Below are 26785 nucleotides of genomic sequence, written 5' to 3'. Positions count from 1 at the left end.
GCCTTCAGAACACTTGCTACAGTTTAGAATTATACACACTTTGTGTTTGTCTCACATCTGTTCCGCCTATTAGAATATAAACACGGCATCAAGGACTCTTCTTGTTTTTGCTGCCCTTTCTATCTCTTATGCCTACCTCAGTGCTACTAATCATGAATAAATATTTCTGCAATAAGTCTTGCCAATTCCTTGCACTTTTTTTAATTTCAGACACACAGGAAGACCTGCGGTCCCTGTTCTTTCACATCTCCCTGCCCTGACACATGCTTTTCCTCAGCCCCACACCCTTGCCCTCACTCCTTTGTTTGTCTGAAAAACCCTCACTCATCCCTCAAGACCTGGCTTAGCTCTTCCAGGAGGCCCCCATGATAGCGCTCCTCCCCTGAAGAGTGAGGGGCTCCCAGCCCCCCTTGGCATGCCTCTATAATTGACCTAAACATGTTCGAGTCACTGGTGTATTCAACTAGTATTTTTAAGAACCATCTCTGTACCAGGCACATGCTAGGTGCTGGACATACAGCAGTGAATAGGAGCCGTCGTTCTAATAGGGGAGGTGGGCCACAAAAAAGTAAATAAATAAACAAATAAATAACATTTCCAATAGTAGTAATAAATGATAGGGTGATGGCTCTGAGAAGCTGACCTCTCACTTGAGACCTGAAAAGTGAGAAGGAGGTAGGCATGGGAAGAGATGGGGGTGAGCATTGTATGGTGACTGTTCACTTGGCTGTTCCTCACTTCCACCCAAACCTCCCATCACCCACTCCCACGGCAGCTGGCCTCTGAGCTCTGGGAATCGTTCTGTCCCCAGGACCCAGCACAGGACCCCTGTGTCGCACCACAGCGCCACATGCTGGTAGTGCAGTGAATTACAATGGCCCAGTGCCTGACCACTTGATTCCAACTTAGTAGGTTGGATGGACACCCATTGCTGAGAGCCAGCTCTGAGCTTATTATCCACTTCCCCATTTGCTATTTGGTTATACTGGGAAAGTTACTCCATCTTTCTGTGACTCATTTTCTGATCTTTAATATGGAAATAACAATACGACTGCATAACATTGCTGTGAGGATAAAGTGAGATAATGCACCTAAAATTCTTAGCCCAGTGCCTAGTACATGGATAGTCTATAAATATTGGTGAGAAGGCTGTAGAGTGAGAGCTCATGGAGTGTTTGTTGAATAAATAAGCAAGTTAAGCAACAATAAAGTTCAATTCTTACTTCAGTAAATCGAACTATGACAAAACAAAAATCGAATACCCTGATGTATCTTCATTTGTCTTATTTACTGTTTATTTTAATATGGACAAAAAAAGAAAATACCAAACACCAGTGATTTTAGCACCTAGAACACATTGCTATTGACTCTATTTGCTCAGGAATCAGCCTCTGAAAACTCCGACTATTTGGTTTCCCTTTTTCTAGCTACTGCAGGGCTTTCATGTTCTAGCCTCAAACCTCAGTAACAGTGCACAATCTACCGCCCCAGGGCCGTCTTGCAACCTGTGCTCTGTGGTCTTTTGAAATGACAGTTTGAGCCCTTTGTATTGAAAGGAATTTTTTTTATGTATCTTCTACTTCGTTCATCATAGGGGATCCTCAGGACATCATAACCAATGAAAGTTATGACCATAACAGAGATAACAACAGTTTTCTTAGTTCAAGAACACCAATGGGATCGACCTGGGACATTGCTTCTACTACACAAAAATATCATTCAGACGACTCAGCAAGCCTTTGGCAGATCGCCCCCTTGCCCTGCCTTACCTCCTAGGAAAACTAACCGAAATAGCACCAAAATAGCACACACAAAGAAGAGAGCATCTGCAAATTAGTGGCATGAGGAACTTCCAGGAAAAAATTTTTCTCTTCCTTTATAGCATTTTCACTGGAAAACACTGGGATCATGACTATTGTTTTTGTAAGCTTTAATATTTAAAGGAATGGGCATGAGTTTTCTGGTTAAAAGAAAAATTACTGAGGTAATTAGCAAAGTGATTTTGCCAAGTATACTTTTCTCTGAGCTATAAGAGTTAACATTTATTCACATGAATAATTCACTCTGCTCTTATTAATCTAGTGAATCAATTCATCCTATCATAGAATGAGGAAATAATTAGCAAACAACTTCTTCCTTTTTAATATTTGTGGCATTGCTTTGGGGGTTTTCATTTACATACCAATGCACCATAAGCATACTCAGGATGGAGGTACTGAAATCTGTTTTTCTGCTCACAAAGGTAGAGGCATGCATGTCTGTCCAATCAGAAGTCCGCAGCAAAGAGCCACATTCACTGATTGGTCGCTCTGATGGGGTGACTGGTTATGAGCAGTGATAAGGAGGGCACCTCAAAGATTATGGGATGAGCATCTGCACGTTAGTACCAGGCTAAACAGTCAAGGAGACTAGAGATACTGTCATAGTTTTCAGATGACAGGTTTCATTTTATATGTTAATGGAAAGAATACTTCTGATATGAGGAAGAAATTCACCAGAACAAATGCGTTCCCTTTACTGCACTCTAGCATGGCACCAATTAAATTCAACTGTGTGTATAATGTACTCTTAATTCCTAACAGTCCCAGGAAGGTCTAATGTGAAAAATACCATATATTCTTACATTTTAAGATCATGAACAGATGGAAAAATTTATGCCAATCAGTAAAGAAATTCATATGCAGTGTTACACACCTCAAAATGGTGTTTATATGGATTTTTCTTTTTTAAAAAAATTAACATTATCTTGGGATAAGTTTAGTTACTAGTTGGGGTTTTCTGTAGCATTTGATGTGTAATTCATTTTAATTTATTCTTTCTACAGATATGAATGTTTGCAAGTACAGGTAACCTTGCAATGAGTAAAACTGATAAAAAGTTGTGTTCCAATGAAATGGAAATTATGGAATGATCATTCACTTTGTGAAAGGGTTTGTCATAGGGCAAGCTTTCCTAAAGCATTTTAAACTTAATTTTGTTTATAAAACATGCATTTACACACAACATTTTAGGAACAAATGTAGTGAGGAAATGGGAAAAATGGTAATAATGAGATAGATATCCCTTCTACTGCTAATGTTTATTCTGCCTTCTTCCCCCTGTCCCTTCTCGCAGCGCTGATAGCCATTGGGCGATACAGCATGACAATAGAGACAGTGGATGTCGGATGGTGTAAAGAAATTACAGACCAAGGAGCCACCCTGATTGCACAGAGCAGCAAGTCTCTGAGATATTTGGGGCTGATGAGATGCGATAAAGTAAGAGTTACCTTTTAAGTTAATTTCGTACATATCAGTGTAGTTAATAGCTAGATATCATTATCTCTTTCTCTCTCTCTCTCTCTCTCTCTCTCTCTCTCTCTCTCTCTCTCTCTCTCTCCATCTACGTATGTAGGTATATATGTATGTAGGTATATATGTAGGTATATATGTATACATGCCCATACATGCACTGTTAACATCTATGCATTGTAAGATGCCTGGCTTTCTAACCTAATCTGACATTATATTTGCATTTCTCTATTTAAAAATGAATTTTGTGCTTATGCAGAAAGAAAAAACAATCATATTCATAGTCAACTTTGATTTTGGCCTCCTACCCTTAAAGCCCATGGACAAAATGTGTAATGTTTGCATGGCACATTGCAACGTGCAGGGTCTAACAGTAAAGTTCTGCTCTGGGTTCCACGTTTCCTGCAGCAGTAAGGTGGAAAGAAAGTGCCAGATTGTTTTTTCCCAATTCGAAGTATGCGATTTCAGGGCCCAACAGCTATGCATTCTGACTGTCTGGGGGCAGGAATGGGCCGGTATGGGGATATTACGTGGGAATTTGCATCTTTACACACTTAAGCACACGATGAGAAACGATCCCAGAGGTCCCACTGCAGGTCTGTGGAGCTGGCCCAGAGGCCTGCATGTGAGTTTGGGAAATTGGGCCATATTTAACACGGGGCCCTTTGAAGATGTTTTCCCTATAACGGATCTAAGGAATAGTTATTCATACTGTGAAGGCGAGAATATAGAGTCTCAGAAAGACCACACATGGCTCAAGGCCACTCATCCCAGATGGCACCCCCGGTCTCGGGAGTCTGTGTTCAGGCTGTGGCACATCCTTGGGGCACCTCCAGGCACAGGGACTGTTTCCTTGGAAAAGAGCCCCCTCAGATACTTGCTCAGAAGGCGCTGGTATTAGAGTCGTTTACACGCGTGTGATACTTTTGCAAATGGTGGCTAGGGACGTATCTAGCAAAAGAGAGTGAAACTAAATATTATGTGCCTCTCAAAGGACATGCATTTTCTAAATGTAGCAAATTTGGGGCAAATAGAAGAATAGCCCAAATCCTTTGTGTGCTTTGTCATTTTTGTTAATTGACCCAGTTCTGTTCTCTAAATGCTTTAAAATCCCAATTTATACCAGGCCTTTGCCCATTGGTAATGTTTAGAGAGATGTTATTATATCGTCTCAGCCCAGCTTGGAAAGCTGACTGACTTTGTTACTAAGCAACAGCACTGAGACCCAAGGGTTACAAGTCTCCCTCAAATTTCACTACTAACTAAACCTAGCACTACTACTAACGCTGCCACTTTAAAATAAAATTCTTTTTAAAAAAGTTAAAGGGAGGGCCCACAGTCGGCAGAGTATTCTAGAAATGTTGAACAATGACAGCAGAGGTCCTCAGTCTCAGCCAGAGGAACGCCTACGTGAATACTGCCTAAGCAAGGACACCAAAACTGTGTGCATTCAAAGTGGGTCGCTGTATCCACAACCATCTCAACATCACCATCGTTCTAGTCTTTGGATTTGTTGAGATCAGCTCCACCTTCAGTGATGAACTGTAGAAATTTATGTCCTAAACAGAACAGAACCAGACTCAGAGAACAGACTGATGGTTGCAGAGAACAGACTGATGGTTGCCAGAGGGGAGGGGGCTTGTGGGACTGGGTGAAAAAGGTGAAGGGGTTGAGAAGTATAGATTGGTAGCTACAAAATAGTCACGGGGATGGGGAGTACAGCAGAGAAAATAGTCAGTAGTGTTATAATAACTACTAGTACATGTGGTGCCAGTTGGGTACTGGAGATATCAGGGGGAACACTTCGTGGAGTATAGGATTGTCTGACCACGATGCCATACACCTGAAACTAATACAAAATGGTGTTGAATGTAAACTGTCATTGAAAATTTAAAATCAAAAACCAATTTAAAAAAACTTTTTTTAAAGAAATTTACTTTTTGATTACTATAGGAGCTTATTTCAGATATATTTGCTGACCAGCATTTTGCTAATTTTAAATTTAAAAAATGGATCCTTTTCTACCCAAATACAAGTTAGTTCAAAGTGAGATGGGGTGACTGTTCTGTACGGTGGTGCCCCTGAGGGTTTTGCCCATTTCCTGGGCCATCCTTTGAATCCTTTCTCCAACTTGTGAGCTGCTCTGAGCGGCCCTGGCTCTAGCACCAGGTGTCCGACCATAGCCCGTGGCCAGCCAGGGGGTGCGGGGGGGCCCAGGCTTGCTGCCCGGTGCCCTCAGGCTTAAGGCAGCTCAGAGGCAAACATGAGAGGTTCTGTGAAGAGAGAAAAAGTTTCCAAACCACACACAAAGTGCAGGTGAAATCTGCACAGAAACGCCTGGTTGATTTAGTTGAATGGAAATCTAGAGTAACCAGCTATTCAGCTTTCAAAATTGGTATCATGCTACCCATTACCTGCTTTCAAATTTTTATCAAGACTCAAAGAAAAATTTGAATAGCAAAGAAAAGCAGTTTGTAGTGGAGGGTAGGGACTCTGGAGCCAGAGTTCAGGTTTAGATCTGGGCTGGACGCTTGATTGTGTCATCTTGAGCAGTTACTTAACATCTCGGTATCTCTGTTTCCTTGTTTGAAAAATGGGGATGGTAAGAGTACCTTTCCTGTAGAAGTGTTGTGAGCATTTCAATGAGTGCACTTATATCAAGCCCTTAGAATATTGTGTTATATATAAAATGCTTAGTGTTATTGATTATTCTTATCATCAATGTCATTATATTAGCCTGTGGTTTAATATTTGAATTTCCAGAGGAGAAAAAAAAAAAGTGAATTGCCTGCTATCCTGTTTTGAAAGAGAATTAAAATGAAAGGGAAAAAAAAACTCAGATTACAGGAGATTTTGCCCTTTTACTTTTTTTCCTCACTTAAATTTAAACTTCAGATTCTTTTCTATACAAAGATATCAATAATCACATTTCTATACACTTTACGAAGGAAAACGAATGCATCCATGGGACACGCTGTATTGGGGATCAACTTACTAACCCAGGCATAGGGATGAAGAAAGATTTGCAATGGGAGGGAAGGGTGAGTTGGGGAGCAGACAATTCAAATAGGTAAACAAAAAGAAAGTACTAAGAAAAATAATGGAGAAAAATGATAAAAACAGGAAACACAGAGACATTATGATTAGGATATGGAGACAACGATTTACTACCTCAATGCAATCATCTGTGCCAACAAAGAATTAACTAAATTCATTTGGGCCTTTCTCTCTTCTCCCTGTACCTTAACCAAACCTGCTGACCACTAATAATTCATAAATATGAGTTATCCTTCCCCTTCGTGGAGCCAAAGGAGTGAACAAGAGATCTCAATGGTCTGCACAGTTACCCCCACTTCAGAAACGCTGTCCCTGGGGTCCCTGCACTGGGATGAGGGAGGATTTGTGGCATCTGTGTGTCCCAGGACGCATGCGCCGTGCTCCTATGGTTCTGAGAAATATTGAAGGCTGGTTATATTTTCTTTCATGTGCAGTCAGTTTCATTTGGGGCCACTTATACTTAATCCGAAAGCTATACTTGACCAAACTTACGCTTTTTTCCTCACGAGTTTTTGAAAAATTGTAAGAATAACAAAACGCATTGTATTTGTTGCAGGAAGGTGTTTTTCCTCCCGCTTCTCTCATTAGGTAAACAAAGAACAGATGAGAAACATTAAACATATTGTTTGCAGACGAAAGCAACATGTACTTATATTATCAGACAATGTCTAAGCAAAACAGCAGTAAAATTTGTTTGGCTGCAACGGTGGTGATGGTGACGGAGGAGTCCTCCGGCCACTGCATTCCTCGGGGAACTTGTAAAATTAGGAAGTGCGTTAGGAAGCCCCGGTTTGAATGGCTTTTCTGATTGCTGGATGGATAAGCACGTTACAGGCATTACTTTGGGTTTTGAAGCTGAGGCCACTTAATCTCCTAAACTTTAATGCATTGTAAGAACCAAGAGAAGAAAACGCTGTGTGAGATGGCTTTGATGAATTGGGGTGAATTTATATTCTTAAAGACTGTTCAAAGGCTTACTTGACCTTGAGAATTAGAGTTGACCCGAAATCACCTATCAACTTAACACACGTTTACTTGGCGATTTAGTAAAAACTACTTGTATAATCAACGGGACTCTAATAGGAGCAATATGTTTACTCTGCTTGCCTTAATTACAGGCGGCGGCTTTGGTTCTAGAAATCATTTTCACAACTTCAGGGAATGCTAGATTCTATATAGATCTGTTTCTCCTAATAATGTATTTTCCTCATTTCTCGAAAGGCAGTTTGGATGGAGAACAAAACTGGAAAAGACAAAAAAAAAAAAATTCATGGAAAAGCTGTAGGGCAAATGGAAATGCAGTGTTCAAGGTTAATGAAAAATGTTTTGGGTAACAAGGTTGATGAAAAGGGAGGGAGCCCAGTGGCATAGCATTGGCTGAGAAACCAGACCTCGCCAGAGGCAGCCTGGCTGGTTGGGGAAACCTCGGTGATAAAATGTCGCGGTGGAAACCTCTGCCGTGCGTGTTAATACAGAAGTTTGGAGACAGAGAGCCTGAATTATGAGCAGCGAATAACATCATAAATGTAGCAATTCTCATATGCCAAAGCCTTGTGAAAAGCAGTTGGATGGAGAAATGCTGGAGCTTTTAAAAGCTCCCTTTCACTTACTTTTTTTTTTTTAACTTCATGCAGAACTAATTTTATACACTGTTCATTTGATTTGAAAATGCCAGCGTCTGGGGTATCATTAAAGAGCGTTATTGAGGGAGCCACTCTTGGCAAAGCATTTTGCTTAAAATGCTTATTAGTTCCTCTGTCCCTGCAGAGTTGTAGACAGGATGGAGAAAGTGCACCTCCATCTACTAACTCCATCCCTCTGCCTCCATCTGCAGCAGGTAGCTGCCCTTCTGTTGGACGGCTACTTCTCCTGGGCCCATTAAGGCGCCAGGAGGGCTGTGGAGGCCACGTTACTTAAGGAAGAGACATAAATAGATTTTGAAAGGTCCACCCCGATGTCCTATGACCAAAGCCTCTCGGAATTTCTTTGATTTCTAGTTGACATAAATTAGAATTACACAGGCGTGAAGAGTCCACCCAGAAAAGATCAGAGAGGCTGTGGGGGGAGGAAAGGGCTTCTCTGTGATCCTATTGATTTTTCCAGCTGCCTTCAGGCCAGGGGCCGCTGCAGAGGCGACTGTTATTGATCCACACCATGGAAATAATGAAATTAATTCATTTCTCATCAAACTGCCATGGCCAAGACCCTTTCCCTTTACCTGCCCTAATTCCCGAAGTACTTAGTTGGGGAGTGAAATAAATGATTTTTTTTAAAATAAGAAATTCTTTCTTGAGGTCATATGGAATCTTTGTTTTCACACAGGTTCCTCATTTAAATGGTAGAGATATTTCGCTTAATCAAGTCAACGAGAAGCCAGTATAGAAAACAAGTAACAAACCAGTCAGCCCTTTAGAGCCAGGAATCTGCTATACAGCCTTCAACTACCCAGGGCCAAGTCGTGTGTGCCCAATTTAATATCAAAATATTCAGGGCAGAATTGACCACTGCATTTTCCAGGAAGTAATCATGGTGAGAGAAAGCCTCAACAACCTAAATATTTCTGTGGAGAAAATGGAGTTTTTATCAGCTTATTTAGGAATCATAAGCAGGAAAGCCCTGTGGGGAAAAGAATGTAGGGCTCTGTAACTAATACACAGAACTAACTGGAAAAATCAGTTTCAGGGAAAATAATTTGCGGGGCACTGTGTCCAGGACTGTTTTGGTAGCAATTCAGCCATGAAACAAAGTGTATACCTGCAGGGGCGAGCCCCTCCCCTGCACCGTGCACACAGCTGTTTCTAGATTGCCCGTAGCCGAATTTTAAGACTGAAAACGTACGCCTTATCAAAGAAAATAAAGTGTAAGAAAAACACACCAAGAAAAAAACACAAAAAACCAAAAACATTCTCTCCTAACAAGGCAGGAGTGGTCTGACCATACAGATCCCGTAGCCCCAGGTCGTGAGCAACATACTATTACATGAACAACCCGCAGTGCCATGTGCTCCACCAAAGGGAAGAGGAAAGATGGTGAGAGAGTGTGGCCGGGCTCTCAAATCTGCACCTAAGTCTTTCACTTGAAGTATCAGCATCTTGTTTCTTTTGCTGATAAAACAGTTTCTCTGGGTGATTTTTCACACAGGAGCACTTTAAAACACATTTTTACAACCCTCTCCTGATTATTCCTGGTAATTGAAACAGGGAAAAGCACATCAGCTGAGATATAGAGGTTACCACTCAACCTCATTTTAGCCAAGTGTTCCCACCTCTTCTTCCAACCCTGTTCACCTGAACTGTTGTGAAGTGGTAACCAAAAGGCCTTTCCTGCCTTTAGATACTAACTAAACCAAGAAAATGCTGGCCTGGAGCTTTTTTGACACGTTTATTTGGTGAACGTTAGTGTTTTCAAATTCTACTTCCGTTGCTTTACTGTCTGTGGGACTTTGGACAACTTCCTCACTAAAAGCCTCAGTTTCACCATCTGAAAAACGGGATAATATTATGTATCCTATGGGTTTAAATGAGATATTGCAACAAAGCACTTAACCCAAAGATATGCACACTGACAATACTCAATAAATGTAGCTGCTATTAGCTATTATTATTTTCATTATTATTTACTCATGTAGTATGCATACCTGCTCCGAATCATGTATCGGATATTTAACCATGATATGAACCATCTGGCTCATAATATCCTAGCCATGAATGTATATCATATATGCTAAGATCTTACCAAAAAAACAAACAAACAAACAAAAACTAGGCCCCTGAGACTCAGACCACAATTCTAAAAAAAAACCATAGAATCTATTTTTTAAAATAGTTAAGACCAATCAATTTACAGTCAAACTTAATAGAGGAAGAAGAAACCTAGAGACCAGCGGATGAACAGAAAGAGGAAAGATTTGCCAAGTATGACAGCCAGTCGGTGTCTAGGCTGGGACTTGTTTGGTTTGTTTCTTCAGAAAAATCAACATCTCCTGAGAACCTTTTGAGGAAGTGTGCTGCAAATAGCTGTTTTTTTGTTTGTTTTGCTCACTTCTGTTATGGGATGGATGTAGAGTGAAATTGTGTGTGTGTGTGTGTGTGTGTGTGTGTGTGTGTTAGAGGAGGAAGGAGGCCTTCTGTTCCCCAAATGCTGTAGGGTGGATAGACTGTTTGGTTGGCATTTGCCTGAAGGAACCCTGGAGCATCATTGCTTTGCAGTAAATAATCTCCTTGGAACTTTGATTCGACTTAAGTAATTATACAAAAGAATGAGGTTGCAGGATCACATTATTTTTCTAATTTAGAAATAGGAAAAGTAACAGCAATATCTCAACAGAGCTCAGATCGAATCCCAGAACTCGCAAGCACCTGACTTTGCAAAGTGAGAACAAGGATGGCCCACAGGGGCTCAGGAGACGGGGGGCTGCTGCCCGCTGGGAAGGAACGGCCATGCTCGAGAGGCCCGCCATAGGGCAGCAGGTTTTCAGGGCTGGCCATGCTGCGCCTCATGCAAATTTTGTTTGGCAAGTAGTTTTTCAAAGAGAAAATCTAAACTTCCCCCCTGCCAATTTTGATTAAATATTTTATTCATTTATTCAAGAAATAGCTATTGAGCTGCTTACTATGTTCCAGTCACTCTGATAGGTGACAGGTCAGAAAAAATCAGTGAACAAGATCCAGTTCCTACCCCATGGAGCCTGCAGCCTCCTGGGGGAGACAAGCAAATGGGCAGCCACAGTGCTGTCAGACTGCAAATTAATTTTCAAAACCGGCACCCAGACTTACCTTTCTTCTGCACGAAGAACCACTTACATAGCACACCTGCCTCAGCGGTCCTCTGGAGCCCTGCTTTCTGGCCACTCCCGGGAAGTTCCTGAGAAGGACTGGCTGTGAACAGTCGTCCGTCCTTTCTCACCACCTATTTCCATCCCCACCGTGCCCCGTTTCTGTTCTTTTCAAGGTCACCGGTGACTTCCATGTCACCAAATCCAGTGGCCACTTCTCTGTCCACAACCTGCTCCATCTCTTAGCAGCTGCCCACCTGCTGACCTTTGTGAGAATGCTTTCCTCTCATCGTCCCTGTCACCATGCTCCTGGCCTTTCTCTCTCCAGATCCCGTACCTCCATGGCCTCATCTGTAAAGTGGAAGTAAAAATAGCACCCATCTCATAGGCTATTGAGAGGATTATATGGGCAAAGTTTCTTACTTGAAGGAAGCGATTAAGTAGTAGCTCTTATTTGTTGTGGTGGTTAATTCTTACTTTTTTCATCCCCACCACTCTCCTCCTCATTAGAATGTAAGGTCCCTGAGTATCTCCTGTGCTGTATTGTCAGGCCCTCCCATAGTGGCTGGTATGTTGTAGTTGCTAAACAGATATGTATTGGATGATGGATGGAAGGATAGATGGATGGGCAGATGGATGGATGGGTGTATGGACAGATGATGGGTGAATGGATTGGATTGTGTTTCCCATCTGCATTCTGTGTAACACCGTGCTTCTGAGGAGATTCCTCAGGCTAAGAGGACAGGGTGCCTGGGCTTTGCAGCCATCAACCAGAGAGCCCCACTGTTATTGCTTTATTTATTTACGTTATTTATATGGTTTGTTTATCTACTTAGTTATTATGTGGTTTATAGAAGTTGTTCAGCTAAAAGCAAGTTTGATAACCTTTAGATCCCACTGCTTCTTAATAATTTGATTGATTATAAAAAATACTGAGGCAGAGGGGAATAAATGAATAAGAAAGACAACCCCTGGGGTATAAGACCAGTTTCCTGTATGCTCCCTGGGTTCAGGACAGTCACAGAGTTCAGGCAGCTGCTGTGCCATGGGACTCAGCATCCTTCAGAGGCCAACCCTGAAATGCTCTGATTGATGTAGCCTCTCTTCTGAAAACCAAGAATAGCACTTGTTTTGTAGGGTTTTTAAAAATATATTTTTATTGATCAGAAAGAATGGAGAGGGATAGAAATATCAATGAAGAGAGAGAATCATTGATTGGCTGCTTCCTGCACGCCCTCCACTGGGGATCGAGCCCACAACCCAGGCATGTGCTCTGACTGGGAATCAACCTATGTCCTCCTAGTTCATAGGTTGATGCTCAACCACTAGAGCCATGCTGACCAGGCTGTTGTAGGGGTTTTTTAATCTACAGATTTATAGATTATTTTTATGCAGAATAAATTTTTGCTGATAATAAATGTGTTTTAGGAAATAGGTCAAATTCATAAATTCTACCTGATGCAATTTTGGAAATAAATTGTTGTCATCAGGTGTCCACTGGTGATGACCACTCCATAAGCTTTGTGTAAGAAAACGAAAGCTGAAAACAAGAAAGCCATTAAGCACAAGAGAAAACACATTTTTTAGTTCTGAGAGTTTTCATCCTCAATTGTATTTCCAGCTTAATTTTGCCTGTGTAATTTAGAAACACCCAGATGTGTTCCATAAATACCTCACACTTACCACTCAACGACTACATTAATTATCTTATTAGGGCATAGGTTTCCTCAAAGACTTGATCTTTTGCTGAACCATTTGGAGCGCTGCAGATGAATGCCCAAGTGGCTTCCTCCATCCCTGTCCACACATGTCTGTCATGGTGTTCGTCTGCACTACACATGCAAATCTATTTTTTAAAAATGTACAGACTTGCACGGTGGGTCAACTCCATGGTTATGGGCTTGTGGCCTCAGAGTGGCCTACGCAGGGCTGGTGCCTAGAACTTAAACTTGGCTTGAAACATCTTTTTTGGTGGAGGATCGCTGGGTAAAACAGGGAATGAAAATGTCACTATTTTTTCTCTCTGACAGTGTGGTTGTGGGACTCCTGTCACACTAATCTCTAATTAGAGGCTTCAGCTTGGCGAGCCCCGAGCCCCGATTCTCCCTTAACACTGCAGGCGTTTCTGTGATCCCCGTCCTCGGGGTTCTCCGCTGCTTTCTCACTGTGTTAATTCAAGTGAAGAGAAGCAATGCTCGTCCTCACAGGCAGCCCACATTTCATGAAAAAGAGACAGCACGAAGCCAGGCCTGTTGTGATATTGACAGAGCATAGCGCTCCCAATCATTGCAGATTCTGAAATGGAATGACTGCATTTGACAAAATTGACTGAATTCATGAGCCTGCCGCCCTGCCAGGTTCATTGCCTTCTCAGTATCTGTCTCTTTCTATGCTTTGGGGTTTTTAGATGAGATTTTTGCCACACAAGAGTCAGAGTTCTTACATCTATATTTAAAAATGCATTCTTAGAGGCCTCGGGCTATGGGTGTGAGGTTTCTGTGTGAAGCAGGGTGCATTATGGGTAGCCTGCAGTCAGCTGACTCTCGTGGTTAGCAAGTGGCTTTTAGGCTCCAATAAGATAATCCAGTTTTCTTTTTAAATGTATAATAAATACTGAGTCCTCTCCCACCTCATGAGTGGCCCCTTGCAGAAGCACAAGGTCCATGTGAACACTGGGTTTGGGGCACTTTTCCTTCCCTTAGCTGTTGGGAAGGCCAGGGGCTGCCTCCTCTGGCCACCCCTCACTAGAAATCTAAGGCAATGCTGAAGGAGAAGAAACCAGTCTGGGGTTACCGTAGTCAAAAGTATACTTCTGTTTCAGGCAGGGATGAGTATTTGGGGGAAAAGAGAGGTGGGCTAATGAGCTGTGGGAGCAACTTTCTTTCTCCAGAACCCCGGACTCAGAGTTTAATGCGGAGGGCACCCTGGGAGGAGGTACGTGCTCCTTACCTTTCAGTAATCTTAGTTCAGGGCTTGCCTTCAAACCCCCAAGTGAAGAAATCATCTGCACCCTATAGGGGCTCCTCAGTCGGAAGCTTTAGTCCAGCAGCTCTCAACCCGCGCTGCCCTTGGGCATCTCCTGGGAGCTGTAAAGAATAATGATGCCTGGGTCCCACTCCTCCAAGGTTCGGATACAGGTCGCCTGGCACATGGCCTGGGCAGGGGAGGTTTAAAAGACCCCCGTGAATAGTTGGACTGAGAACCACAGCATTCTTGATTGTAATCCTGGTTGCAGTCATAGTTTAAGTCACCTCACATCAACAAACATGTGTCAGACATTTGTTGTAGCCGAGTCAGGGTGCAGCTCATGGAGAAGGCCTGGGTGTGGCTGAGGAAGGAAGAGCAAAGGGAGGGACCTCCAAGTTGCCTGCAGAGTAGAGAGCGGGAGCAGCCAGGCTGCTCTCACACCAGAGTCATTTCCACGGCCTCCACCAGGCTGGGAAGACCCATCCCCCTCACTGTGGGTGCTGCCTGCGGCCTGTCCATGTAGCTCCAGCTTTATCCGCCTCGCTGCTCACGAGAAAGAGAGGTGAGCTGGGAGCCTGTGAACGTGGTGCTGGAGGCCGGGCGTCCCAGGCCTCCCTGCTCTAGCTGTGGAGAAACACCACCAGGATGCGGCATGTCTCCTGAAAGGGGACGTGAGAGGTCCTGCCACAAAGGGCGGGAAATAGGATCATAAAAACCTCCCAGGGCCTGCAGTGTGCATGCTGTCGGCTGAGCAGGGTCCTGGGAAAATCAAGGTATTGTCTGCTCTTTTATTTTTTTCTTAGTGTCCTATTTAAAATATTTTAAACTGCACTTAGATGACGCATCTCATTCACATACAAATTTGAGCTATTGCTAAAAGTTGCATTACCCCTATTTTACTCATTTCCATGTGTGCCCATCCTGGGGCCAGTGGAGTCTCATTTGAATGTGCGTTGTCCAGGATGACCTCCAGGGGCACCTGACGAATGCCAGGGTCCATAATAGCCAGAGAGCCAGCACCTCGGGGAGAGACGGACTCCGGAGGTGTCTGCCAGCGAGACAGCACTCTGCCGCTGGGTCCCCCGGAGTCAGCCTCTGGGGCTGTTAGCAGTGAGTGGCATTGCCCAGGGAGTCTGTGGAGAATGACAGACCAGCGTGAGGGCAAGAGCCCTGAATCAGGAGGCAGGCGCCGAGTGTGCTATTTGCGACACCTTCACAGACGTACTGTGGGCCCCTTACTTTTCCCGCTGAGACAGGGGGATCCATTTTCTTAGCTGCCCTCCCCCCTCAGAGAAGTGCCATTTAAAACAAGAACGTACCTCACCTCCATTATACTCTAAGTTGCTATGTGTGCTGGAGAAACTGACCACAGAGCTCACAAAGCAAGGGGGAGAGCCATTGTTTTATTCTAGCTTAGTGTGGGTTTCCTTCTTCCCCGACAAATACGTATACATGTAGTGCATGTCATCCACGGGCTGGTGCCTCTTTGTCCTTCACAAGTCACTTAAAGGTCACGTCCTTTGCAAAGCCCTTCCCAGCCCCCTGGGGAGGATCAGGTGCCATTCAGCTCCCCGTCCACAGCGGCCTGCTCTCCCCCTAGAAGGCCCTCCTTGGGGTTTGCTGCTGCTGGCTTCCTTGTTCTTCCCTCTCTCTGAGCGTGGGCCCTGTCTTTCCTGCTGGCTTCTGCCTGAGGGACACAGGACAACGTTCCCCTGGGTGGGAGAGAGGAAGGGAAGTTGCCGTTTGGGGCAGGGGACAGTTGGTGCTGTCCAGAGACCTTGCAGCTTCGTCATGTTTCCGTCACGGTTCAGTGTCTCCCACGACCACAGCACCATGACAGTGCCTCGCAGGCCAAGTGGGATCCATTGTCATTTATATTCCCACAGAGCAGCCATGTTGAAGAGATTTAAGAGAACTTTGAAATGAATTTGTGTGAAAACAACAATCATTTTTCTTAACTGTAGCTGGAAAGTGAATGTCAGTGAAGCTGTGTGCCCCTGTGTGAAGCACTAAATCTGTCTGAGCTGCTGTTCATCTGTAATCAGGGCATTAAGGCATAGATGCCTGGGAAAGAGTAGATGCTCACTGAATGTTTTTTCCATTCCCTCAACCTCCATTCTTACTGGAATTTGGACATACTTTAATTTTGCCTTATTAGTCATTTGGATAAAAAATGAACCAATTATTTCAAGTATTTCACCCAAATAAACCATGCTGCAGAGAAGAGACGTGTCTGATTTCCCACTGACGGCATGGGAGCTGGTTTGGAGAGTTTTCCTCTCGGGACAGTACCAGCCTGTCCCAGTACCGTCTACCGGCTCCCTGCGACAAGAGTCACACCACTGTCACAATGAAAACCATCATCAAAAAGCCCCTCAGATTTCTAGTTGCCCCCAGGCATGTGGAGTTGCTGAAGCCCAACAAATCAATGGGTGGAGATAGCATTGTTTTGAGACAGGAGACCTGTCCACAGTCCCCTGTGTTACCAGATCACTGTGACATCATCTGTGGGGCCTGGGCCTGCCACCCTGCGCAGGCTGCTCATGCTCCAAACTACAGTGTTCAGTCTTCTGAACCAGGTGCGTTTTTGCAAAGTTTTGGAAACCAAGTCCTATCTAGGGACCATTAACATGTTTCTCAGTGTTCTCCGCCCAGTGTAATGTGTCACTGATCTCCAGCAAGGAAGGCTGCCCTCAACTAACCTGAGGTGTAGCCCAGCCGTTCCCGGAGTACTGCCCGACAGCCACGTGACCTAGCAAAAACTGCCGAGTCACTAGCATGAGTTTCTCCTGTGCGAAACTATTGGAAACCCAGGGGAGGTGTATCTGGAAAGAGGCTCCCCTGTGATGTCAGATGGAAAGGGGAGTAGCACAAAGAATCACCTTGGGTGTGAACTTCAAAGGATTAAAGGAGTTTGGAGCTGCCATATGTCCAAACGTTAGAGACTGCTGCACTGTGGCGGGAACAGTCTGGGGACAAGGTGAGCTTATCCTCACAGTTTCTGATGAAGTATTATTTGGTGCCTCTTTAGTTACTCAATAAGCATTCTTTAATGAACTATCATATTAACTTAACCAACTAATATTTATTGAGCACTTACTATGTGCAGGGCATTCTGTAGGTGCTAGGGATTTGGCCGTGACAGAAACAGCCCAAACTCCTGTCTCGAGAGGTTATATTCTAATGGGCAAGAACATGCCAGGCAGTGAGTAAGACTGAAAACAAAGGGATGACTACAGTACTCCTTGTTGTCAAGGAAGTTATAGCCCAGGAATAACGCAGTACATTTTACTGTTGTTGGTATTTTAAATAGTGTTCAGTTTTTGCAGGGAACTTTTCTCCATCTAAAAAAATAGTGATTTTAAGTGCTTTGCAGGCATACCTCGGAAATACTGTGGGTTCAGTGCCAGACCACTGTAATAAAGAGAGTAGTACAATAAAGCAAGTCATAATCTTTTTGCTGGTGGAGGGTCTTGCCTTCAATTTATTTAAAAAAAAAAAAAGCAACATTTTGAAGCACAATAAAGCAAAGCATAGTAAAACGAGGTATACCTGAATTATATCCCTAAGTGTGATTTTAATATACTCAACATGTGTCAAATAGTTGTCCCCTTATAATAAGCATGTCCTATTTCACAACATGAGTCAAAGAGGAAACACAAGTCACTTAATATAAATGGACTAGAGGCTCAGTACATGAATTTGTGCACCTTGAAAGGAACTGTGGGCCACGAGGCTGTGGTGGGCACAGGAGCAGGTCTCAGCCCATCCTCCGTGCCCCCACCTGGCCCCTCCCGCCACGGCTCCTGGTCCCCTCTCTTTTGGCAGCCCTGCTCCTGCCGCCGCTGCTCCCACGTGCTGACGGCACTGGCCTCACTCGCACCCGCTGATGGCATGGAGCGATTGGAGCTGGCGCCAGCAGTGGTTGCAAGCGGGGCCGGCGCCGTCAGCAGGTGTGAGTGGTGGCTGCTGGCCCCGATCGCCCATCAGGAGCTGGGGGAGGTAGAGAAGCCCTGAGGGGTGAATGGGGCCAGCAGCCGCCGATTGCACCCACTGATGGTGCCAAGCGATCGGAGTCGGCGCCAAGAGCCAAAAGTGGGTGTTTGCGGGGTTGGTGCCGGCAGCAGGTGCAAGCTTCAGGCGGGCCCACGATGCATAGGAGCAAAGAATTTTCAGTAACCACCAGAGACTCGCCCCGATGACAGCAACTGGTGCCCGCCTTGGTCTGGAGCCCCTGCTCACTTGCTCCACCATCCCGCCACAGCCAACACCCACCATGTTCTGCACTCTGCCGCCTCCTGCCGACGCCCATGCGCGCGCCACCTGGTGGTTCCGTGCGCGCGCCGCCTGGTGGTCGGCACACATCATAGCGACCAGTTGTTTGGTTGTTCGGTTGTTCTGTTATTCCGCCGTTTGTTCTATTTGCATATTAGGGTTTTATATATATAGATTCTTCAACAAATTTTATCAGAAATTCTATTTTTTGAGCAATAGGTATCATTGGGGAAATAATTCAGGCCAAGGCTGACCCTTATCTGGAGCTTTGTGGGGAAAGTCTTCCTAAGGAGGTGAGGACACAGTGCGACGGTCTAGATAAATTGGTTAAACTGAGTCCTGGAGACTCTGGCAGTGCTCCCCTCAGCCTCCTATAGCAGCAGCAATAGAATGAAACCGTGGTGTGATTTACCTTAATTAGCACAGCAATTTGCCTCACATTTTCCAAAAGTGCTAATAGCTGTTAACTCAAAAAAGATTAAAATACCAGACAAATTGCTAGTACCTTAAAAAGAGTTACAATAATTTTGAAAATGTAAATTATGGTTATGCAGTCTTTGGAGAGAACTGTAAAATCCAATATTTCTTATATTTGGGAAAAAACCCTGTGGCACATGTGTTTTTTTTCCCCTTTAATCACAGTAATTTCTTCAAATGACACCGCTATGTATTTCTTTAGGAAGATACACTGCATTTTTCAAATTGCATGTGTAATATAGGTGGTACCATTGATAGTTGTCAGCAAGAGGAAAAGACATTGAATACTGAAAACCAGGGATCATAGGGAAATTTTTTTTAAATTTATTTTTATGGTCTTTTTCTATATTACATGTATTTTATGAGTTGGAACAGAGAACAGTTCTTTTCATCCTAGCTAATGGAGCTGTGCATGACAAAAATGCCTGCAAACTTTGTATGTAGGCGTAATGATTTAAAATGATGTGGACCCTCCTGGTGTCTTACACTGAACTCCTTCTCTAAGGCACCGAAACGCTGAGAGAGTCTATACAAAGAGGTGAGCATAATTTGTACTTCTGAGTAGATGAAAGTAACTTTAGTGTAAAGCTTGCCACACTGTAATGCCAGGAGACACTGTAAGTAAAAGATGGAACTTTCCCTAGTGGGGCCACATGTATTTCCCTGAATAACTTCCACTCGATAAAGCTCTAAAATGGAATATTTGCGTTTCCCCCATTGCTTTGTTTTCTAGAATTTACAGAGTGCAGTTAGCAAAAAGATTGCTTAGAAGACTCATTTATCCACAGAGGAACTACAGTACCGTTTTTTCATGCAGCGTACAAAGCCAAAGCCCTGTCTGTTCTTGCCCATAACCTATGAAAGCCAGAGAATTAACAGTCTCAACTATAAGTGTATCTTCCTTTGTACAAGAGAAATAGGTAAATTGAATTTTTCTAAACAAAAGGATATATAAAATACATTGAGAGAGCTGACAAAATAGGTTAACCCTACCATGAAAGTCTTTACTAAAGTGAACAATGATTCTCTAATTTATATACTCCATAAATCCATATTTTCATGTATCAAGTTTGCTTAAGGTGAATTGTATCTCCCTGCAAAGCAGTTATCACATGGAGATATTTTCTATTTTTAAAAATTGGACCTTCAAAACAAATTGCCTGTCAACCTAGGTATAAAACTTGTTATAAGCCCTTCCGTAGTGTAGAAAGGATGTACCATAGAAAACAGCCCCATCTTTATGGTGGGTTTAAACGTGTCCCCTTCTCCATCTTTTTTTTTTTAATCTCTTTTCAGTTAGTCGTTCCTTGAATGCTAAGTAGCTTGGCGTATGTTTAGTTCCTTTGCGATGTGATACATATTTTCTGAATACCCTCTCTGACCAAGTGACATCAGCTCTCCCTACCTAGATCTGCACCCTTCTGGTTTATTTATGGCAGGAGGGGACAAGGTGACCTAACAGTAGCATGGGGAACATCAGGTAAAGAAAAGAGAGGATTTCCAGAGAATGTGTTATTGAGGAAAATTTTGTAGTCCCTTCAAAAGAGCCTTAATATAAAATAGATCTTTCTTGTATATGAAGTATATTTTATTTTATTAAAATATATCTTTATTTATTTCAGTGAGGAAGGGAGAGGGAGAGAGAGAGATAGAAACATCAATGATGAGAGATAATCATTGATTAGCTGCCTCCTGCACATCCCCCACTGGGGATCAAGCCAGCAACCCAGGTGTGTGCCCTTGACCGGAATTGAACCTGGGACCCTTCAGTCCGCAGGCTGATGCTCTATCCACTGAGCCAAACCAGCTAGGTCTATGAAGTATATTTTAAAGGTTACTTCTTGCCCTATGATTATATTATTTTGAACATTATAACTAATGTTATAAAAATTTATTTCTGAAATATCTCAGAAGTGGAGCAATATTGAGCATTACTATAGAGAATTGGTCATCCTAACATGTTGACAGTTAACTCATGCACTCCATAATCATGCCTGCTGTAATAAAAAGCGCTACCATTTGGGGTCCGTTTTTTAAAAAAATGTTTACTTCTTGATTTGAGAGAAAGTGAGAGAGAGAAATACTGATATGTTGTTCCACCCATTCATGCATTCCTTGGTTGAGTCTTGTATATGCCCTGACCAGGGATCAAACCTACAACCTTGGCATGTTGGCATATTGGGACAATGTGCTAGCCAACTGAGCTACCTGGCCAGGGTCTGGCGGCCTTTTTTTAAGTCAGTCACAGTGTTAGGCATATTATTACAGCTAATCCTTTATAATAGTCCTATGATATAAGTACTTTTATCCTGTTTTTACAGTTGAGGAAATCAAATCTTAAGAAGTAAAGTGTAACCAGGATTCAAACCTGTTTCTAGTTGACTCTAAAGTCCATGGTGTGAACGCAGTTGCCATGTTTCTACTTTACATGTGCACAGCTGGAGAACCTCAGTCAAAGGCAGAGGCTTTAGTTCAGGCGAAAGAGATGGGCAAGTAAGGGGATGATGGCCGTGCAGTGTGAGAGGGCTTAAATCAGGGACAAAGTTCACAGGGTGCCAGCTGTGGGTGTACAGGGCAGGGGTGCCTAACCCAACCTCATGGGCAGATAGGCCTGCTGTGGAAAGGTTTCCTGAAGGAGGGAATTCTTAAGCTGAATATGAGTTCCTGAGGAAATTGCTGGTCTTTGTGGTTATGATTACATTAATCTCTAGCTTGCCCTTGCTCTTGGATTTCTAATTTTTATTTCTAGTTGTTATTGTTATACTAGAGGCACGATGCATGAAATTCATGCAAGAGGCTTGGCCCTCACAGCACCGGCTTCGTCTGGAAGGTCGTCCAGAAAGATGTCTGGAAGGTCGTTTGGCTGTCTGGTCTAATTAGCATATTATGCTTTTATTATTATAGATCATTCATTCAATAGTAATTAGGCCTGGCTCATAGATTTAAAAAAAATGATATGGCTCTCATGGATCCTACATTGAAGAAATAGACATTAAACAAAGCAATTATAAACTAACTCTGTAATATAGGTGCTATACAGGAGAGGTTGGCAATGTTGGAAGAGTGAAAAACCTAGAAGCCTTACTTCATTTGGGGAGGGGAGCAGGGAGAGGGCAGTGACCAGAGTTACCTGGGAAAATGACATTACAGCGAAGAACTCAAGAATGAGTAGGGTGAAGGTTGAAGAGGAATATAGTCAGTAATATTGCAATAACTTTGCACGGTAACAGATGGTAACTAGACTTGTGATTACATAATAAAGTATATAAATCTTGAGTCACTGTGCTACCCAAATGAGACTACAAAATAGTTTAACAAATTTTAAACAAAAATAAAGAATGAGTAGGAAGTATGCATGAGAAGGTGGTTTTAAGGGGAAGTGTATTAAACAGTATTCCAGGTAAAGAAAACAACATGTGCAAAGTCCCTGAGGCCAGACAGAACTTGGAAGCTTGATAACCTGAAATTCAGTCAGGTGAGTGGCTAGTATAAAAAACAGGCTAGAGAGATAGGGCTATATGACACATGGCCTTCTAAATGTACTGTTAGAAGCTGCCTCAACACAGGCAAGACTTAGAACATAAATTTAAATTTTAAAAAATTATATTGCTTAAAAATCCTCTTAAGACCATCAGTTCATATTCTCAACTCCATATATCAGTTCTTCCTTTTTATTCAAAATTATTCTCTTCTTATTTTTGAAAACAAAATGTTATACATCATCTCTATGTCACAAAAAGAATTAACTGCATGTCTTGTTTGAATTTAGAATAAAAGTTGATTTCTATACAAGCAAATTTTGAATAGAGAAATATTCTGACAAAGATTAACTATCATCAATGCAATGCTGAAACATCAACTCTCAGATTTATATATTAAAACACTATATATATATATATATATATATATATATATATATATATATATATATCACAGTTTTCCAAGTCACCCAGAAAATACCCTATGATTTCAGAACAGTGCAGACGACTGAACGTTGTGGTCATCGTACTTGTAAGCAGGATTGAAAGGCACACAGCAAGGCTTTCGTGTTACCTTGGGGCTTCCCTGGTGGTCCTGCTCTTTCCCCGTGGTGGGCAAGTAAGGAAAACGGAGCAGAGAAATGTGTACCACAAGCCCCGTCCTGTAGACCAGCTTACTTAGTCTAAATGAACTATTGACATATTTGAAAATGCCCAAGTGTTTGGTAAAGATTTTAAATAAAGCTCCCTAAAAGCTGTGGTTCTCCGGTTAATCATTTATTTATCTAAAGGATGAAGGAAGCTGTCTACTCCTGTGATATGAACTGCAATCAGCTTAAAAATAATTGACAAATTAATCCCTTCACAGCACAGCAATTGTACAGGTGTTAGTTTTAATTAGGCCTGTCTGATTGCCTTGTCTAATCAAGAATCAAGGTGGTATCTCTGATGGTTAAGGTCTAGTGGGGCCATCCCTGACCTGCCAGCCATGTATGTTTTAATTATTGATTCAGCCCTTTCCGCAGAGGGACTTGAAGTCTGCAATATCTTAACATTTAAAGGGAAGAAAAAATAAACATTTCCCCCAGCATTTCTATCTACAATCTTGTCCTAAAAAACCCGGCAGGTTGATGACAAAGTCAAATGCACATTCGCACGCTCACTTACTGCAGCCTCACCTTCTAAGCACTAGATTTTCAATGGACGCATTTAGGATCCCGGCAAGTCGCAGTGATTTATGCTTCTAGAAAACACATTTGATGTCTTGATATCTTAGGTCTTTTTAAAAGTCTGTGAGGGCGAATGTGGTATTTAGCAAACCGGGGCGGTCAGACCAAAAGGGCTGTGTGTCCTCTCACTGAGCACTTGCCCACACGGCGCAGAGGGATTGAGGGGCGGGTTCCTGGTGCCACTGTCAGCACCCGGTGCGCGCGGGCGGCTGGTGGTTTCAGCGATCCAGGTGTGTGACAGCAACTCTTGTCTGGTTTCAGGTCAATGAAGTGACGGTGGAGCAGCTGGTGCAGCAGTACCCCCACATCACCTTCAGCACCGTCCTCCAGGACTGCAAGAGGACCCTGGAGAGAGCCTATCAGATGGGCTGGACCCCCAACATGTCCGCGGCCTCCTCCTAACGCTCCTGCCCACGCTCAGGCCCACGCGGCCGCTCGGCGGGGCAGGGCGGGGTGTAGCTTTGGGGTGGGTGATCTCTTGGAAAGGTTTGAACTGTCACGTGTCTGTGTGTGTACCCGAGTGTGTATATTTGTGTTTCGTTCGCATACTGCCTAGCATAAGCGCAATTGCTGTTTAGTCCCAGGTGAGCTGGTTGTTTTTCTTAAAAGTTAAAGATTTTAAACGCCACAAACCTTTTAATTTTTAAGTTCAAAGGCTTATTTCTCTTTTTTAAAAAAAGTGTTTTTACTGTGGAATAAAAAGAATTGAATATAGTATTTTGAACTTCTAATTCCTACCACTTGGTGATGCCCTAAAATGAAGGCAACTGCGTTCTTTCCTAGTGAGATAGACTAGCGCACTTCCGCTGTGACAACCAGAACACACGTGATGTTGCAATAGTGAGAAGCCTGGAAACCAGCTTCTCTCACTCCCACATCCATGCACACACACACCAGGGCAGTTTCTTTCTGTGTCATTTCTGACATGGGGGCCTCCCTCCGGGCCACTGGGAGAGCATGCTGCCCACTGTGGCTCTGCTAACTCAGTGTCTCCATGGGTGGCCAACTTGCTATCTGGTAGGTGACTTAGGAACTAGAGAGGATAAAGCCTTTTGAGAAATTTGTATCTGGAGGTAACAGTCCCCTGGCCAGCTCACAAAAGTTAATTATTCATCAGTCTACAAATGCGTTCTGTTGAGTACTAAATATTTCAGTTGAGTTTTACATTAGCATTGTGTTAGTTTTTACTTCATGGATAGTAACTGGTCTCGGATGTATTTTAATGGTATTTGGAGCTAATCTTCACATTATTCACATTAAAGTCACCAATGTAATTAATAGTGTGAAGTTATTTTTTAAAAAAATCTACAGATCATTTAATTATTTTTGTTAATTTGGGTAATTATGAAATTATATTTCTGAGATTTGGGGGTGGTCACATTAATAGAATATTAATGAGTGATATAAATAGACAATCTTTTTTTTTGCTTTGCTTTGTTTTGCTTTAGGCTTTAGAGCAGGTTTTTGGTCATATGCATGTTATTTTTAAATAGTTCTTATGCTACTGCAAAGATCTATTGCTGGTTAATGTATGAGTTAAGAAAAATTATAAAGTCTTTTCTTTAAGATTCTGTTTACACTTGTCAGAAATAAACATTTCTTTGTTTAAAGATCGACACCTTTCAGTTAAGAAAAGATCTGTATAAATGAATGTTTTGATTTCACACATATTTACAGTTAATCCATGCAGAGACTCAGGCTCAAATAACCTTTCCTCTGTCTAGATTTATAATCAAGACAGCAGGGAGCCTTTTTATGCTAAAGAGTGATTATCTTTCCCAGTAGAGCTAGATACAAAACCCTGGCTTGTGAGTTTGCTATTTATTCTTCCCCAGTATGGACTAGCTGGGGTTTTTTTGTTTTTGTTTTTTTTTTGGTCTTTAACAGGTATACTAAAGTTTGAGTTTAACTTTCTATAAGTCCCAATATTGCTAAAATGAGACTATCTTTAAGAAACAAAAAAATAGCTTTACATTCAAATGTCATTCACTTATTTATAATGACTCCCAAAAATGTAAACAACTGCTTTTTTTTTTTGATTATGTCAACATGTTTCTGATATGGCTTTTTTATTTTTATTTTTTGCTTTTAATCCAAATCAGTTAGGAAAATCTAGTTTGTATCCACCAAGGGTGTTTTTTCTGTCACTAAATGGACTATTAATTTAATTTTAAGGGAATGAAGTTTGTGTAAGAAAAAAAAAGCTGTTTACCATTAATAAACTGTAATTCTTCTTACACATCAAACTGTATTGTTTTCATTTCCCCTCCACTGAAAAAATATCTTAAATCATAATATTTTAACTGGTTTTTAATCCAAAACTAATTTATAAGACAGTATGAATAGTAATAGTAGCTTGAATGAATAAGCAAAAGTTTAATTTTTATATATGTCACACTATATTTTAAATAGTTGAAAAAAAAGACTAAAGAAGGGAGAGCCATCCTTGATACAGATGGTACCATTTCAATTCAAAATTGTAATAATTTTGGAGTGTTACAGTTTGTTGTCAAATGGTTTCAGAAGTGTACAATTGATTTTTTTAATGTTGCAATGTTTGATCTAAAGTGCAGCACTATAACATGCTTCAGCTTGGGTTGGGAGGTGGGGGGGGCTTGCACTCTTATTCTTTAAGATGTTGACTAATCCAGAAAGCCTGATGCCACATAACCTGGAAAACCGCTTTGGTATATTTGTAGAAATCTCTAGAAATGTCCTATCCAGCCTCAAAGCATTAATCTCAAAACAAAAAACAAAAACAAACAAAAAAAAAACAACCAGGAAATGCATTACCTCGAGTGATCCTGTGGTGGTTGTTGAATGTGTTCTCATTAGATGCTTTGAATTGAGGCTTAAAATGATTTTTCTGGGCAATATAGAATTTTTTTGTTTTGTTTTTTGCTTAGAATGTCATAAATGTATGTGAACATGTTTAATGCAGGGCTTTTTATCCTCTCCAAAATGTCAACAGTATTTTCAGAATAAAGGCTATGAAATATATTGCTGTAGTGGAAATTCTGGTCCTTTGTCTTTAATGTCTTTTTGAGTGGATAAAGGAAATTTACCTGGTTTGTAGTATCTATATTTCTGTGAATCTTTTGACCTTGCAATGGGTTGCAATAAAAGAGAAACAAAACCACTGTGTCTTTTGTTTTCTTTTAGAGACAATCAGTGGTCTCCCTGATGCTCGTCGAGTGTGAGGCAGGCAGTGGCCCATTCCCTGTGTGTTTCACTAGG

General features: G+C 42.2%; 1 protein-coding gene across 4 annotated transcripts in view; it reads left to right on the top strand.

Moving 5' to 3' along the window:
• The window catches only part of FBXL17 (F-box and leucine rich repeat protein 17), a 451458-nt gene extending 424910 nt beyond the window's left edge, over positions 1 to 26548 (top strand). For 2 of the 4 annotated variants that reach the window (XM_036310114.1, XM_036310113.1), the window contains 2 exons: positions 3115 to 3257; positions 23810 to 26548. In XM_036310114.1, the coding sequence (XP_036166007.1) occupies positions 3115 to 3257; positions 23810 to 23950 (284 nt within the window). In that variant the 3' untranslated portion in view covers positions 23951 to 26548. The remainder of the gene's footprint in view (positions 1 to 3114; positions 3258 to 23809) is intronic. The other 2 variants (XR_004967647.1, XM_036310116.1) reach the window with 2 other exon arrangements.
• Positions 26549 to 26785: the final 237 nt, after the last annotated feature.

Source organism: Myotis myotis, unplaced genomic scaffold (genome assembly GCF_014108235.1).
Source record: "Myotis myotis isolate mMyoMyo1 unplaced genomic scaffold, mMyoMyo1.p scaffold_m19_p_5, whole genome shotgun sequence".
NCBI classification, from domain to species: Eukaryota; Metazoa; Chordata; class Mammalia; order Chiroptera; family Vespertilionidae; genus Myotis; species Myotis myotis.
The sequence above is the reverse complement of the archived record's forward strand: the minus strand, read 5'-3'. Positions and strand labels throughout refer to the sequence as shown.